This window comes from Thermobia domestica, chromosome 11 (genome assembly GCF_964235325.1).
Source record: "Thermobia domestica chromosome 11, izTheDome1.hap1.1, whole genome shotgun sequence".
In the NCBI taxonomy this organism is placed as follows: domain Eukaryota; kingdom Metazoa; phylum Arthropoda; class Insecta; order Zygentoma; family Lepismatidae; genus Thermobia; species Thermobia domestica.
In genome coordinates, this window is record NC_137464.1 from 58167794 (window position 1) to 58186042 (window position 18249).

General features: G+C 36.0%; 1 protein-coding gene across 1 annotated transcript; it reads left to right on the plus strand.

The window, feature by feature from the left end:
• The first annotated feature begins 838 nt into the window (after positions 1-838).
• LOC145665137 (NPC intracellular cholesterol transporter 2-like) lies at positions 839-16820 on the plus strand. Its single transcript, XM_081732416.1, has 4 exons — positions 839-887; positions 4601-4705; positions 11235-11413; positions 16554-16820. The coding sequence occupies exons 1-4, from the start codon at positions 839-841 to the stop codon at positions 16659-16661; spliced, it is 441 nt and encodes a 146-aa protein (XP_081588542.1). The 3' UTR covers positions 16662-16820.
• Positions 16821-18249: the final 1429 nt, after the last annotated feature.

Sequence of the window (18249 nt, forward strand, 5' to 3'; positions counted from 1 at the left end):
GCCTTTTTCATGGCGGTTCTGGAACGACATTTTCTAACTGCTGTAAGTAGGGTTTAAATATACTATTTTGTTTATATACTGTAAGATATTTCTAAGAGGAGGAAAGTAGTTTGACTATACGAGTTATTATTTTGGTTATTTAATATATATATATCAGAACTATATATACATCAGAAGCAAGCGGAAGTGAACGATCTACATTTGATCTAATGCCGTATATATTCCATAGTTTATTTCATTGCACATCTAGTGTCACGAAGTGCATATAGTAACGTCGAGTGAACTTCTGTAATTGTCATTACTTTGAGAGTTCGAAATGTAGAGTTACGAGGTGGAAAGTTGTCAGGGTCGCTGTCACGCCATTTTTATGTTGTATAGCATTCGTTGAATATTGTTAATCCTCTCTTCGCCACGTCAATAAGTTCCTAAGTTGAGATCACTGTTACGGGATATGAAGTAAGGACAAGCTAGGACATCTTTATTTCATGTGGAAATTCAACCAGTCATTCATGGAAGCCAAGCAGCCTTCAAGAGTTCACTGCCTGATGTTATTAACACCAATATTCTGTTGTGTCACCAATGTCGCCATCTGACTTTACATTGAAAGATTAATTAACTATTGCTTTGCTGTTATTGAGGAAGTCTTTGTACTTGTAATTTGTAATAAACACTGGTAGCAATTTCCTATTACCTTTTGCCTACCAAACAGTCTCACACGCGACGCTTTTAATTTGCTTTGTTAGATCAATTGCTTCTCTCAATTGGTTCGACCTCATTGGCCCCTCATAGTCACGCTACTACAAGACATTGCCCGTTTCGTTCGTTTACCCACGACACGATGTTACAACAAGAAAGTAATAAATACAGAAGTAAGTACTTTGACTCAGGTGAGTCTCCTTTTGGTTCATTTACCTGTCAACGTTAGCAGTCTCAGAAGCAAGTTTGAGAACTTTGTGTTGAGTCGACGACATGTAAAAACATGGACTTGGTCAATGTTAGTTTTGGGTAATCGACCACGCTCAGGAAACTCTGTGGTGTCACCATCATCTCATTCTGACATCAGAGGGACAGTCAGGTCAAAAGCAATTGAGAGAGCACCAGCTTGGTCTTTGGATCTCAATCACGACGCGAGACACATCGGAGTCTCCCTGCCTTTGGGGTCCGGCATTCAATGCCATGGTTGATTGTCGGACAAGTTTTCATCATGGACTTAATCAGAACAACCCAACCTGCAAGTCACTGGAACTTCGAGGACAGCGCCTAAACATCACCTATGAGTAAGAGGCAGAAGATTGGAACTACTTTGAATTAGGGTGAGACTGTTCAAAATTAGTTGCTATTCCTTTGCTCTGCCATCTATTCCTTAACGCCCTTATCGCTACCAATTCTCAATGAAAAATGCATTGGTTATTTTCAAATTATTTTAACACTAAATTTATATTCATTATCTTGTCTAATTTTGCTCATGGTTCTAGTCGCCTAAGACTAGTGGTGGAGTCGCCTCCATTTAGTGTGTGCTTTATTGTTATAAATTTGGTATTGTTATCCCGCATCTCTTAGGTGCCTCTCATTTCTATCCTGACAGTTAGGTGGTGTCAGAACATGGTGGATTGCGCCGTGATTTTTGGTATCTCTGTGGTCCTCTCGCTGCTCATATCCCGTAACACTACATTGGCCGTTTAAGTATAAATTGTGTTTATCAACTAAACGAACAAGGTTCAACGATGAACGCACTTGGTCCAACTATTTTTCTTTACTTAAGCGTGGAATGATCCTTGATGCAATAATTTTTGAATCTGGTTCGTATAACTGGACATATATACTATAAAGCGCCACTGTGTTTTTTTTTTTTTTTTTGTGGGGGAGATCAGTACTTTTAAGTTGTAGAGAACTCAATTTGGATAGAAAAGTTAGATGTTTTAGTTATCACAGATTTTCGAGAAATAGCTGCAACAAAGCAGGAAACATGGTTGGAATGCATTCTTTTACTCGAGCTTAGCATTGGCGACGGGAAGTTTCTCCACAGTTATGACCTCTGGTATGGTTTCTCCAGCTGAAAGGCTAAACAGTTCCTGGATCAAGCAGAATGATCACCCTTACATCGAACACAGTATAAATGGGTCGTTGCATATGACTCCGCACCCTTGCTCTACTGGCCACAAGACAGCACAGACAGTATCCATCGCATACTTACTTTGAGTCGCTAACAACAAGTCTTTACGAATTGCGGAAGAGTTAGTAGATTGAAAGTAAGAATCAGTGACTGCATTGGAAGTAGCTCACTTGATTTCTTACTTTTGATTCAAAGGGCCGCTAGCATTGATTTACTATCGGTTGCACTTATCATGTCCCCATATGAAACCACTCCGCGGGGACATTCAGTGGACAGTCAGGTTCTATTGTCAATTAGAGTATTCCAATGCAATCTGATTTAAATTTAAACAACTTACTTCCCTGACTGCTTTCATTTCCACCAACAGTATCTCAATTATCAGTTTTATATTACCGTTATGTAATTCATTACTTTATTGATCGTAAAAGGGAACAAATCCTGGAACCGTTCGGACGGTTAGACTAACTGATTTGATTTTATATCTTTTTTCTTTTAATTACAAAACAACAAACCACTAAAGCTGTAACTTTTATATTTTTCACTATATATTTTGTATGGAAGCATCCTACTTTTGTTCGGATCTTTTCACGAGTGGAATTCGCCCCTGAAAAATTAGATGTTTAACCATTAAAAAAAAAGTTAACATAATAAATTGAAAACAATGTTGTCGCCGCAACATTACAAGGTGTTGTGAGAGAGTTAAGATTCTCTTTGTAATCCTGTAGGCACACCTTCACCATAGGATCAGCTTGGGACCGACATGGATAGGAAGAATATGAAGTGCACCGAACCACCATGCCCATTGATAAAAGCACTGCCCCGGTAAAAGAAAGGAGAAACGAGTTAAAACCGGAATCAACAGAAGAAACAAACATCTCTGACCAACCAAAACCAAATAAGAACGAAGAAAATTGTGAGGATTAAAAAAATAATCTATTTCTTTATTTTTTGTATCTATTCTTTTTATACAAAAAAAATTAGATGAAACACTGGATTCACCCACAAACAGGCTACGATGGCACACGTCCAGTTGGGGCAGATGAAGACGTCCATTAATCATCTTGATACAAAATTCCCACCAATCACCTACTAGTCTTCAGCGATACTCACAACTCAGAGGGCAGGCAAAGAACCTGCAAACGAGCAGGTAATAATTGAATGTTGAATGAACCTACCCTCTCAGTCTCACCTAATTCCCGACGATGACGGTTCGCTGCTTGAAGAAGTGAAGTAATGAATTCCTTTGTCAAGAAGAAAAAGGCTAATAAAAAAATGAACATCGCGGTATTCAACTGGAAGGACAAAAACATGAAACATTTACAGTGGAGAAGATAGTTGAATTAAAGACTGCAATATCCAAAAAATGCTCCACACGGGTGGTAACTACTGGACTACTGTCCTCTATACAGATTAGATATTAAATCCTGAAATGGTAATTCCTACTAATGCTTGTTTCAATAGGGATGTAAGTTTGGATATGAAACATTATTAGAGACTGTTCTTCACTATTGCTTTCTGTTTTTACTGTATATATATTCAACACTAAACCTCTTTTGCTTTCAATAAAAGGATACAGATGGAATCTATCTTTGAAACTCAAAATCCGTATACATAGGTATATAATTCTCATTTTCTCTTACCATTTATACACTAACTGTAAGGAGATTCAATATTTAAATCGAAAGTGATAAATAGTTGAGATGGAATCCAATTTTGGAACGTTAAATCTATATCCAGTATCTATTTATTGCTCTCTTATCGTCTTTTGCCGTAAATGAATCAAATTCTGAAGCCAGAAACGGTAGAAAATAAATTAAGGTAGTGATCAATAAGGACGTAGATGAAATATATTGTTTGGATTTTGAATCCTTATATACCCTGTTATCTCTTACAGTTTTGGCTGTAAAGGGATCCAATATTGAAATTGGAAGTGGTAAAGGACTGAGATGGAATCTGCTTGGTTTGGACGTTAAATCAATATCAATCATTTCTTCCTATCTCTTATCGTTTTTACTCTCATATTTGTCGATAAATTGAAGAATTTAATTGTTCTATAAGATCTAATATCCTTAGTCATATCATAGTCATACTTTAGTCTTATGACTCATAAAATCACGTATAAAATACTGTAGAGATTTTATTGTGCTCACTGATAGTGACAGTAGGAAAATTAGCGAAACAATTGTTGGAAAATTGACATATTATAGGTTTCATAATAGGTCTACCACGAAAAAATTTCGACAGATTAAAGGACATAGTTGTTCCATTAGATATAATATCCTTAACCACCATAGTTCGGAAGTTAATAATCCTACGACTCATAAAATCACATCAGAAATATATTACACGTTCTAGCGTGCTCAGTGATGTTGAAAGTAGGAAAATTAGCGAAACAATTGTTGGGAAATTGCCATATTATAAGTTGCATAATAGGTCTTTCATGACAATATTTCAATGCAGTGTATAGTAATTGTTTTCTCTTTGCAGATAATACTACACCACCAATAGAGCTCAATGTTGTGAACTGCGCTGTGCCACCTTGTGAAATCATGCAAGGATCGGAAGTTACTCTGGACTTTTCTTTCATTGCAAGTACGGAATAATCATTTTTTTAAAAAAAGTAGATCTACCCGTGTTCTCTCTTCATTTAAACCACCCACAACATAACCTATTTTTTTATTATTTTACAAGCATTTTTAATAAAATAACTCTCAAATTGATTAAAATTGAATAAAGCATGTTTAAAAACTTCTTAAATTTCACCAATATGCCATTTAATGGTTAGCGTTTGTAAACATCACTGGGCTAGGATTATGTAATGGCATAAAATTACTTAGTTGTTGTATTTCATCATATATGATGTTACTTTACCCAATATTTACACGCGTAGGAGAATGCGTGTTCCTTTCCAGTTTCAACCTAATCCTATATTATTTCGAATAACCGTTTGAATTTCTTTTTAAAAGAGACGATACAATTCCCAATCTCATCACCGTACACCATTCCAAATGTAGGATGCACATTGTTAAACAAAAGTAAGTAAATAAAATGTAAGCAGGTTTTTAAACTTACATGCAATAGATAAGTTATTTTGGTATTTTAAAGTACAGGGTGTCCGGAATGGGACTGACGGTTTTTAAAAGTGTATAGTTTTAATATGGTCAGAGATATAAAAGAAAAAAAAATCATATTGAAGGAAAACTCAAACAGTTTTGTTCAGCAAATTTTCATACTTGAACAACTACCGGTGACGGCGCTAGTATCGCCAATAAACAGAAAAGGTGTCGGCAGTCGAAAAGGCGCAATGCGTGTGCCTCCACGCTCTTCTGATGTTACCCCCTGGACTTCTTCCTGTGGGGGTATGCGAAAGAACTTGTGTATTCTGGTGAAAAGGTGCATAACCTTGATGAGCTGAAGAACGTATTAGCAATGCGATTGCTTCAGTAACACCTCAGATGTTACAGAATACGCGGAGAGAGATTGAGTTCAGGCTAAATATGGTAAGAGTTACAAATGGAGCTCACGTGGAGTTACACAGAGTTAGAATGACTTGTAAGTAAGACTAAATAAACTATGTGAGTTCTCCTTTAAAATGCATGTTTTTTTCTTCTGTAACTCTGACTATATTAAAACTATACACTTTTAAAAACCGTCAGTCCCATTCCGGACACCCTGTATATCAGTATACAGTAAAACTTGTGAACTTGACCACCTCTCTAAGTTGGCCACCTGCTTATCTTGGCCTGGTTCGTTTTGAACCTGCATGTTCCCATTTTAATACAAATAATTCAGTGTACCAGACTAGTACAAATATTAAACATACTGTAGTAGTACCATTGCTTATTAAAATTTTACAATCAAGTGTAACTAAAAATGCTATTCTAAAAATACAACAATCACACTTATTTTCTGTAAGTTGGCCACCTGTCTAAGTTGGCCACTTTTAAATGAACCGATGGTGGCCAACATAGACAGGTTTCACTGTATTTAATTACTTAACCAATTTGAGTAATTGTGATGCTTTTGGCGCACGGGATCAATAGTCCAATTCCCAGTGAGAGAGTTCTGAAGTTAAATGCAGTATAGTGGTTCGGATTGAGCCTTGAAACCGGTCTATGTCTCATACAACCAAGAAGCTGAAAGGAGTACCCAACTAAAACCCAACCAACCAACCAACAATGAACTTCATACGGCTCTTTCACGAATTGATATTTAACATCGTTCTTTCATAGTGAACCATGGTTCACTTCTAATTAAAAAAGAAGTTCAGAAGCCAGGCTTATTCGCAGTCGGCACATCACTATCAGAGATTGTAATGTTACAGATCTTTCATGAAGGCATGAAGCATAGTGAAAATACCCTCTTTGGCATGGTTTAAAAATTTGAACTACCAGTGCTGGTAAGCAAATAAAGGACAAATGTGCTTTCTGTACTACCTTCTACAAGATAAGAAAACACGTAGATTATAAAATGTGGGACAATCCTGTGTATACAGAGCTCATGGCAACCTTGTATGTGGATATTCATTTTGAAAAATGTCTTAGAAGCATATTCTATGTCTTCATTGAGTCTTCTTCGACGAATATATGTAGATTTATTTTTGATGTGCTCCTACAGAGCACAATATAATAGCTGACTGCGTGTGTTCTAGTACAGGGTGCAAAATTTCGAAGTCAGACACACTCCTCAATCCAAAAATGATGGTCGCCATTCTCTCTCATGTACAAATTATGAGAGGTCTCCCCCCACGGCCTTTGATTTGACAAAGAAAGAGATTCCATGTCCGTTGTGAAGACTTCACATTTCGTGTTATCTCTCACTCAGTGACAATTATTTTCGTGCGAAACAGAAACTGTGCAGCCCTATGAGTTTAGGCAGAAACTATTCCTACTGGTCGCCAGTTCTAAAATTTTAGTCGCCAATGGCTACCTGAAATTTTCCACCCTGTTCTAGCAAGTTCTAACCAATGAAGCCCCTGGTCAGCATTTAAATGGGGACTGAACATGAATGTTAGACGATAGTAGTAGTAGAATAAATTGAAGTTGCAAGAGTAATGACAATCCACCCTACCCCCAATCGTAAATGGAATGGCCTATGAAGAATACATAAACAGAGTCAATCAGGATGCCCGAATCAATTCCCAGATACATCCAAAATGGATGCTTGATTGGTAGTAAAATAAAGCGGTGGCGTAAGGCGTCTATCCACAAACCAGATAGCCTGAATTAGGTCTCCAGGATCGAAATTTATTTCTACTTCACCTTCATATCAATGCGGATCAGGAGTTCTTCCCGCTACTGTGAAGTGGGTACCTACGGAAGTGGAGGGCTTGAAGGCGGCCAGAGAAACATGGTGACCAGCGGGATCGATTTCTATATAATCTCTTTAGGGGCGTTCATGTATTGTATGTTTCACTGTCAGCTATCCAAGCAAAAATCCAAGTAAAGATATAGAGTTTATGAAGGGGCCTAGCAAACTTTGGGGAGCCCAGGCACGTTGGCCTCCCAGAATGTGCCTATGATGCTAACTGCATTACCTCCTCCTACATGTGTTGAGACCAAGTAAATGTTCAGATTTACGTCCACTTCTAATATCGCTATTGCACATTGCTTTGTCTCGAATTGTGTATGGAAGCACACTTTACTCTATATTAAATATCCCATAATCTCATATCATTGTGAATTGTATTTAATCGCAGTGATAGGCGTACAATAGTTTCAAAATATAATTATTTATTACAAGATATATCTACCATGTGTGATTCAGTCTTACTTGAGCTACTGAAGCGTAGTCTTGATAAATAGCTATGTTTCAAAGACACGAAATGGAGCGAAGCGCGAGTTTTCTCATATCGATCCGTAATGGAAGTCGTAATGAACCAAGATCTGTTCACTGATTGGAAACAATATTGTAATAGGAAAAATATCCTAGATAAAGAACTGAATATTTTAACTATTACTTACCAATGTTAGATAGAAGGATGAACCATTAGTCTTTCAATATTTGCATAACACAAACAGCAGGTGCGTGTATACGTCGTGATCGACCGTAAGTACAATTACAAACTGGCCCAGTGGATAGTGTGGGAAGCGGACTATTCACCTAGGCAGTTTCTAAAGGCAGTGACGATGAATGCTCAATGTCTGTAAACAACATTTGATACATAAACTATTACTGTACGAAGTAAGTTTTGGGTTAGAAATCAGGCATAACGCTGCGGCAGCAATCCAAAACCTTTGTCATGCAAAAGGGAAAGGTGCAGCTGCAGTGAAACACGGTACAGCAACTCGTTGATTCCAGAAATTTCGTGCATGTTGTAAAAATGTTGAAGATCAGCCAAGGTAAAGTCGCTCCAGAGTAACAAATTCTAAGGTCATACGACAAGCCATTGGAGATAATTAATCCATTAGCACTCGACGATTATTAAATCAACTCGGCATGTTCCCGCCCACTGTAGTGTGTTATATTCACAAATTCGAGAAACAATCAAGATCCGCTGCCTTTTGTCATATAAATTGATCCTAGTGTGCCATAGGAATGTGTGCCATCAACGTCTGCAAAATCCGCGTGATATATGTCTCTTGAAACGGATTGTCACATACGTTAGCAAGTATGTTTTTGCGAAGTCCGAATATGTAAAAACAATGGTTGAGCGAGGATCAATTTCTAGAACCGGTCGGCAAATATATCTATTACGAGTATAAAATGTGGTGGAACTACAAGTGAGTAATTCACTCCGAGTTCTTTCTTCAACTGTCGTACCATCCAACGGTACGGAAACACTGACTCTTATTCTGAGCAGTATGATTCATACACCGGAAATATATTCTGCATGGATGAACCGAAAGGGCGCCCTGCTGCAACAGGATAATGCAAAACCACATTCGGCGCGAAAACCGCAATGAAACATGCAAGAACTTGATGACATCAAACTGAAGCGACACCGGCATGTAGTCTTGATCTTGCCCCTTCAAATTACCACTTCTTTCTATACATGGCACACTTCCAGAAATGACCTGTTTCATCAACTAGTAAGGGTTGGAAATAGTAGTGACTAACTTCTTTGCCTCTAATAACAAGACGTGGTGTCGACGTGGAGTCGAGGAAGTGACAGGAAAGTGCCTGTAAACCATCCAACATGGGGACTATACATTGCATATTAATCAGCTTTCATTGTACTGTAATAAATACAGGTATGTTGTGTAGCAAAATGTTGCAAGACTTATGATTCATTCTTGTACTGCGTTTGACAGATTATGGTCACATGAAACGTATTACGCGATACCACTTCATGATTGGGGTCACTCTTGAGAAAAAAAAATCTATGTGTACAGAAAAAAATGGGATTTCTTGAATTTCTTGTCTCGAAAATTCCTTTCAATTTTTGACATCGGTTTCACGTGGTTTACCTTGCCGACTTCCCCATTAAACTGTATGGGAGAAAAAAGATTTCCGGTGATTATTCTTCCGTTGCGATTCAAAATTTCTCCATTCTCTATCTTTCTCATCAGTGCTCACTAAAAGAAATGCCACTTATGCCAATAGTAAAAGTTCTTACAATCGGAAAAATTTCTAATTGTGCTTTCTGTATCAATTTTTGAATGCTGAATGCAATGGAACTATTTCCGGATATATTCGTCCATGGAGTCACAAGAAGAAATGACCTTAATAACTTTTCTCGCGATTCCATGGGTAAATCTGTTTAAAATATTTCAATTGGAACCTTTCCTCGAACTACTTATGAAAGGCGGAATTAGAAGTGTATCAAAGCGTGGACTTTTTTTTTTTTTTTTGCCAGTGGCATAAGTGTTACTTATTTGATCAGGATATATTGAACAGTGCGAAAGAGTTGAATGCACAACCTATTTACAAGAGAAAAGCTGCCGTAGCGTCGTCGGTAAGGCATATACCTGCCAACCCTGCAATCCGAATTAGATCCCTGATAGGGATGGGAAATCGTCTTCGTTCTACTCTTGGGGGCGCGGTGGCTCAGTGGTAGAGCGTTCACCTCTGGTGCTTGAGATCCCAGCCCCCGCCAAGTGAACTTTGTGGTGGTCAAACACCGTGCTCGTGGGTTTTCTCGGGGTTCTCACGTTTCCTCCCACTTTCTTTATTCCACCATTTCACTCATCTCTCATCATCACCGTCTCCTTTAGCCTAACCGGCATAACCGTGGGACGTAAAACTCAAAGATTTCATTTCATTTTCATTTTCGTTCTACTCTTATTTCACTGGGCTATAAGGTTGCAAATTTCAATGGTCTTTGTAAAATGAGTACGTGGGTCAACCTGAAAGACAAAAAATGAATTTCTTTTAGTTTAACGTTCCAGGATTATGCCCTTTAGAGAAAAGAAAACGGATTACTAAACGTCAATAATAATGAAATTATTTTTTGGGTGTTCTACCATCAGGAATCGAAGCCATGATCATATGCATCAACGGCGCATGGGTTAGAGTCTTTCTATCTCAAGTCTGCCTTTGTTGGCACAACTGTCGACGTGTGTTTTCCGGTACCTCCTTCGACAGTGGAGGAATAAATTGTTAAGACCCTTCAATAGTTGTATGCGGCCAGGGCTGCACATTGAATTATTTCACGGGCTTTGCTGTTCACTGTCTTGTTTAGCCATTCTAACTAGCTTACGATCTTCACTCGCCAAGATCAAACGAGTTAATGACAAATTGGCAACGCAGCCAGGGTCATTCACGTCTTTCCCCAAAGCAAACGGAACGTTTCCTTTGGAAGAGGGTGGCGGGGGTGGAACCGAAGTATGTTTCACATATTTTCCGAGAGCACATTTGAAATAGCAAGATTCTAGCCACCAGACCAGCGGGAAGGGATTAATCTGAGGGAATAATGGCGACCGAACCTGGTAATAAGTGCATTACCTCCGGTATGTGACCACTTTATGTGTGCTAGCATTTTCCTACACTCACCTTGTAGTCCCAACAAGTTTGTCTCATATGGAAAAAGCAGGAGGTGTATAGGTATCTCTTTCTTTACTTTACTTGATAAGAATGGACCTACTCTCACTTCGCTCCAACTATATCATTATGATTGTTTCTGTTGTTTCTACTCCTTAAGAATTAAACATTAACTTGCTTATCTTTACTTATATTTCAGAAAAATCAATTAAACAAATATTTCCTAGAATAATAGCTAAATTTGCTAATTTGTTGGTGCCATTTATTGGAATTCAACAAAATGCATGCAAAAGCCTTATCCTAGGGAAATGTCCAGTAAAAAAAGGAGAGAAAGTAACTTACAAAGCAAGTATCCCTATATTGGAAGAGTATCCAGCAGTAAGTATAGCTTTTTTTTTTACAGTACGTATGAATTTTAGCTATCACACAGTTTCATTTACATCACTTTATTATTATTATTATTATTATTATTATTAGTAGTAGTAGTAGTAGTAGTAATAATAATAATAATAATAATAATAATAATAATAATAATAATAATAATAATAATAATAATAATAGTAATATTAATAGTAGTAGTAATAGTAGTAGTAGTATATAGTATACATAGTAATAATACAATGAGTATAAAATAATTAATTTTTCACATTCTATTACACTTACTGGTCACCTCCATGGTGCCAAAATGTGAGTTGAAGAAGATAAAATACCGGTATAAAGAACAAATGCACAAATATAAACAGAAGCCGCGGCGACACAACCAAGGGCGTCCATGTTGTGCTTTCCAAGGGGGGCAAATATAAGCGACGTTTTAAATATAGTTTCAAATTTTGCTACAACTAATGTAAAAATTCTATTGGGCTTTCGATATTCCCATGTAAGATTTTCTCTTGGGGGGGGGGGCGAGCGTCCCACCTTGCCCCCCCTGATGGGCGTTCTTGGACACAACGGTAGAGTTCTCACCTCTATTGCGTAGGGTCAATGGTCCGATCCTAGCTTACGCCAAGTAGATTTTATGTGGTTGACACAAATATTTTATGTCTAGATTTTTATCGTGGCTCTCCTGTTTCCTTCTCCCATTTTGTTTATTCTACTACAGCATTTTGTTCGTTTCATCATCACCGTTTCCCTTTAGCCTCAGAACATAATCGTGGGACGTTAAACAAAAGAAAAAAATAAATATAAGCCACTAAAAGCACTAGTAGTTGTAAGTGATAATTATATTGCGGTGCAAAGCAACATTAAGAGGATAAATCTCGGGCACTTAAAGACAGATAGCTGTAAAGTATTCTCAAGAATCATTGAAAACATTGGAAACAGTTCATTGAAATCTATCTAGTAGATTTGAACCATTGAAACTCAATCATATATATGACTACATACTGTACATAACTATTATACCTCACCCGTTAGAATAGTAGTACAGGTGTTCGAGACAACGAATCTTTTGCCATTGTTTTATTTAACATAGTATAATTGTACCAAATGAGTTTCTAGACAGTATATTGTTTTTAATACAATGTAACATTCAAAAAAGAAGAAGAAAAAGAAAAAGAAAAAACACACTTAGTACCTTTAACATGCTGTATTACTTTTGCAAGTTGAAATTCAATAATCCGGCAATTTCGGAACTGAGGTGTGGGCGATTTTCGAAAATGCCGTATTTTGAATAGTTATATGTGATGTATATCCAGGATGCCCCGGGAGAAAATCGCGGCTTTATGAGATATGATAATGGAGACTATTCGAACTTGTAAGTAAAAAAAAGAAAAGAGTTCCTATGACCGATCTTGCATCGTTTGGCCTAATCCTCGTTTCGCCTAACCAATTATCTGACACTTTTATGACAGATAAAAGATTAGATTTATGTCAGCCATTTTAGGCGAAATAATGATACTCATTTGGCCTAATCTACGTTTTGCCTAAAATGGCTTACTATAAAAAAAAAATCGTGGCGATAAAACTGGAGGGAAATTTTTCGAAAAAAATATTCCCTACTATGTGAAGTACTGAGAAATACAAATTAGTGAGAAATACAAATTAGTTGTCCTATAACTAATTTGTAATAGGACTATTTGCTTTCGGAAAAATGTTTCTACAATTGTACAGTTACCTTTTCCGTTCCATTTTGAGAATATTAATGCCCTCACAGAGTGTATAGTGGCTATATTTGAGCTTAGAGAAAAACAAGTTACATCTGTTATTAATTTTGTTTAAAGGTGAGTACTGTTCAAAAGTAACTTTTAGTTTGCAGTTTGTTTCCAAATTCTGATATTGTCAAATGGTACTGCCTAATCGGTATGTTAAAGGAAATATAGTTTGTGTTTTTTTTCTTATGATGCAAAAGTTATTTTATTGTAGGTTTTGCTGATTTTTCAGAGGATTTCATTCCAGTTTCAATGGTTTTCTTGAAACTGTTAATACATTATAAGGGGTCCTATTGTGATTCTATTGTAATTATAATGAAATTTGAAACGTATGTATGAAAATTGTAAATATTTCGATCTAGATCTGACAGAAGATCCCTAAATTTGCTCATAACTTAACAATGGACAACTGTGATCGAAATGAATTATTTGTGACAAATCGCTCCCCTGACAAATTGCTCGTTGGATAATTCCACAATATAAAAACCTCAATGTGTTACTAACGAAGAAAGAAGAAAAATATATTTCAATTCTTATTATTACTTTTGAAATTAGAACTTTTGAGTTGAATTTCCACTCGTTTCACATACTACCTGGAATGTCCATAGTATAAGTCTCTGAGATGTACAATGATATTGAAATCCGGGGTTCTCAGTGGTTCTTTCAACAGGAAGAAGTGAATGTTCCTCCAAACAGGTGGTAGCCAACCGGGATCTGTTACGAGGGTGATTGTCCTGCTGGTACACTCCATTTCCACTCGTATGACAGAAATAAATATAGTTGACTCTGGAGATCTTCGTACTTCGATACAATACGGGCTAGTAGTAGGTGCCAAAGGTCCAAAACATTGCTTACAGAAAACCACTCTAAATCAACATGGAGTCTTCCTTATCTTGTACAGTTCGAACCTGACATGATTTCGTTGGGTTGGCACCACCAACTTATAGATCACTATCGGCGTGATGAGATTGAAATCGAGACTCATCGCACCATACTATTCGTTTTTATGGTCCAGTCACGGCATTCTGTTGCCAATGTAAGACAACCGCAGTGACCTATAATAACAAGTGGTAACCTCGTGGGTTATCGACTTCTTAAGTCCATACGGTGAAATGAACGTTGTCTACTAACTATCCGTCTGAACCCCTTATTCAGTTGGGTGGCCGTCTGGACTAAGGTTTACTTGTGTTCGGTGCAGAAAACAAAGTTGTAAAAACACTTATATCTTGATCTCTTATATGTGAGTTTCTTTTTACATTGTTAAATTACTGTAGATTTCCAAATTATGCAGATTCAATATTAAAACCGGAAATATATTTATGACTTCCGGCAGCAATAGAGTGATAATGTGAGACATGTAACCTGTTTATCGGAAGCTGAATTCTCATCAAATATGATTTCTCGTTATCTCTTGCGATTTTTAATATTTAGGAATCAATATTGAAACCGGAAGTTGTACTAGTTCTTACTAATTCTGGCTTCAATAGAACAATGAAGCTGAGATGAAATCTATTCTTAAGATTTGGAATCCATACCATAAATCGTTTGGATCGATAGAGAACGTGTCGTATATATACATGGTCATAGTAAATACATAAAGGAGTTTTGGCAATCCTAACCAGTGTTCGAAGCGGAAAATAAGCAGAGGCGGTATGTTTTATTATAATTTTGACTCAACATTCTGGATATTTAAATATTGTCTTGATCACTGAAAAACCAGAGACGGTATATCCTCATTACTGAACAACCAGAGGCGGTGTGACATGACCACTGATCCTAACTCCTCGAAAATAATTAATATAATATTAATCTATATATTTTGCATTTTCTAATTCTTCATATACTAGGGAATTTTCTCTTATAATTTCCCTCTAGTTGAATTTTCACAATTTTTTCTTATTGTCCGCCAGTTTAGGCGTAACAAGGATTAGGCCAAACGAGGATCCTTTTTTCGCCTAAAATGGCGGACACAAATCTTATCATTTATCTGTGATAAAAGTGTCAGATAATTGGTTAGGTAAAACGAGGATTAGGCCAAACGTGGCGACACGCCTATGACCATGTGTTTTATTGTCAACTGTGTGAGATGAATAGGTTTTAACAATTTTTGAAACTTTATATTTGAACTTTATACTGGACGAAATTATTGTTGTTAATCCTGTAGTTGTTCTACAGAGGTGAGATTTAACGAACTTGTATGGTGATGGAATGTCCTTTCCAACGTTATGCAATGTATGGCAATGGATCTTTGGAAGGCAAATTATTCATCACTCATCATCATTTAAATGTGGTGTGTTCCGATTCTATAGACTAACCTCGAGATAAGAAATAAATTCTGTTGTACAACATAGGCCATAAAATTTAAAATGATAACAATTTGTAACATTCAAATCGTTGGGAATAAGACGTATGGTCATAGGAACTTTCTTGTTTAGAATGACTTTCTCCATCACCTCCCAAAAGGAAGCGATTTTCTCCCGCGACACCCTGTATTTAATGGATAATGTGTACCTTTACTATCCTTTAAAGGAAGAAACTAAAACGTTAAATGAAAAGCAAATGGAATACCAATGTTTGCCAAGTAAAAAAAAAAAAAAAAAAAAAAAAAAAACTAAAGTTTTAGTTGTACTGAATGAAATAGTTCTAGAGAAGTTTAAACTAAATAAATAAAATAGTTTCTCAGCGCTACAGTGTCATCAAAACATAAACGTCGCGTCCAGAAAACAGTGGGGGGCCAACGAATAAAATTTTAAAATGCGCTTCAAAATCCATGTAAGAAATCGAAACGAACTGGATTATTGATAGCCGAACTTTTTAATGTCTACGTATATTACGTATATATATTGGTAAATTACGTATATTGATGAAGTTTACAGCATTGATTACGTTAGCCCAAGTATAGGCTTACAAAGCTTCGCATTATTATTATTATTATTATTATTATTATTATTATTATTATTATTATTATTATTATCGAAAGTAAGGTGCCGATACACACCACGAACGTGTTTTTCTATGCGTTCTGATTGGCTGAGAAAGCAAGTATTAAAATTTAACCAAGTGAAAGAAATAAGCAGGTGATGTCTCCTATTAATCGTATTACCTTTCTACAATATCCTTATTGGAGACTCCAATTCAATTTAAATTAAGAAAGAAAAAAAAAGATTTCATATATAGAAAAATGAAAAAAATACTAGAGAAATTTGTAATGGAAAGAAAATACTCCAGAAAAGAGATGCCAGTAGGCTACTGTGTACATATTGAAAATATTATTATTATTATTATTATTATTATTATTATTATTATTATTATTATTATTATTATTATTATTATTATTATGTAGTAAGAAAATTATTTTCTTATATTTTCAGATGAGTCTGAAGGTTCAATGGCTTTTGGTGGATGATGAAAGAGTTCCTGTGGTTTGCTTTGAAGTTCCTATAATTGTGCGTCCTTCCCCGAACGAATTACTATCATAGCGAAGAAGTGATCAAAAACATTATTACTTGATAAAGAAAGAAACTAAGAAAGAAGTAGAAACGCTATATGAAACAAAAAACTTGATGATTCATGTGCAATGCTTTCCAAAACCATGATTTAATTAATAAGTTTGGAAAATTTCCAAAAGCATTGTACAGCACAAGCAATTTGGGACACAAGTTAAAATATTTTAACTTTACATAATAATTCATTCTGAAGATCAATTTTTTTTACCGTAAATTGTATAATTCTATTTTAACATGAGATTGAAGTTATCACTTTTTTTTCAACTTAATTTTATCTCAATGCCGAATTTGTTTGAGAAAATGGAAAGGACTAATTTTGACTAATATTGGGAATTTGTGACTAATTTTTTTTCCGATTTGTTGTTTTAGGCTAGTATAACTTATTAAAAATATATAAAATAATAATGTATTTGTGCCCGGAATAGATAGTACGTACATTTTAAACATAATACGAGGGTCATTACAAAACTCATGGCAACTATTCTTTTCCTTGAAAATGGTAACGAATAAAAAAAAAATTCTGAAATATGCGAATGGAATGTTAGTTCATATGTAAACATTACATGTACTGAGATGGATGAACACACATACCATCATAAAGATATAGCACGAGAAAAAGAGACAAAAAATTGTTGTTTCAAACGTGTTTTACTGTCAATTGCAACAGTACAAAATAGTACAGGGCAAGAACACGTACCTATGACATCTTAGAGTCCCTACCATCTTATGAATTCTTGGGGAGACTCCTGATGCCATGGAATGCGCATAGTTTGTAATATACTATTGTATACAGTTGCAATTGACAGAAACACTTTTGGAACGACAATATTTTTTTCGTCTTTTTTCTCGTGCTATATCTTTATGGTAGCGTGTATGTTCACCCATCTCCCTACATGAAATGTTTACATATGAACTAAATTTTCATTTGCATATTTCAGATTTTTTTATTCGTTACCATTTTTGACAAAAAAAAAAAAAAAAAACTTGCCATGACTTTTGCAATGGTCCTCGTATTTCAATAACGGGACTTTCAGAAAACTTCACTCTGTGTAAAGTTAATGACACAATTTACGTTAACACCGTAAAATTACTTTGTTGGGAAATCTGGATTCGAAGTAAGAGCCATAAAATCGACTTAAAGTATATGAAGAAAATCTTGATTGTAACAACTTAAAAGCATCCTGGTCTTTCTGGCTTTCTTATGGAGCGTTAGCCAGGGAGGACCACGCAACAAATAAATAAATAAATAAATAATCGCCTTGCATACCTCCATTTTAATTACCATCATTAAGGAGAAATCTTACGAAAGAGTACATGTTGGTGGTTGGTTGAAGATTAACGTCCTTTTCTAGCACAGGGTATAAATGACAAAATCTACTATTTAAACGTAGAACCAAGTAACTACTTGTGTTATATTAGAGGCAAGGAGTTTGAAGTGTCTACAATCAACTAGCAAAGTTAAATGTCTATCCTACTGGTCGAACATTTACCGCCTGTGTATTCCTTTCTTAGGTACAATTAGAAAACTCTCTTGTACAACATAATCGTAACATGAGTAATC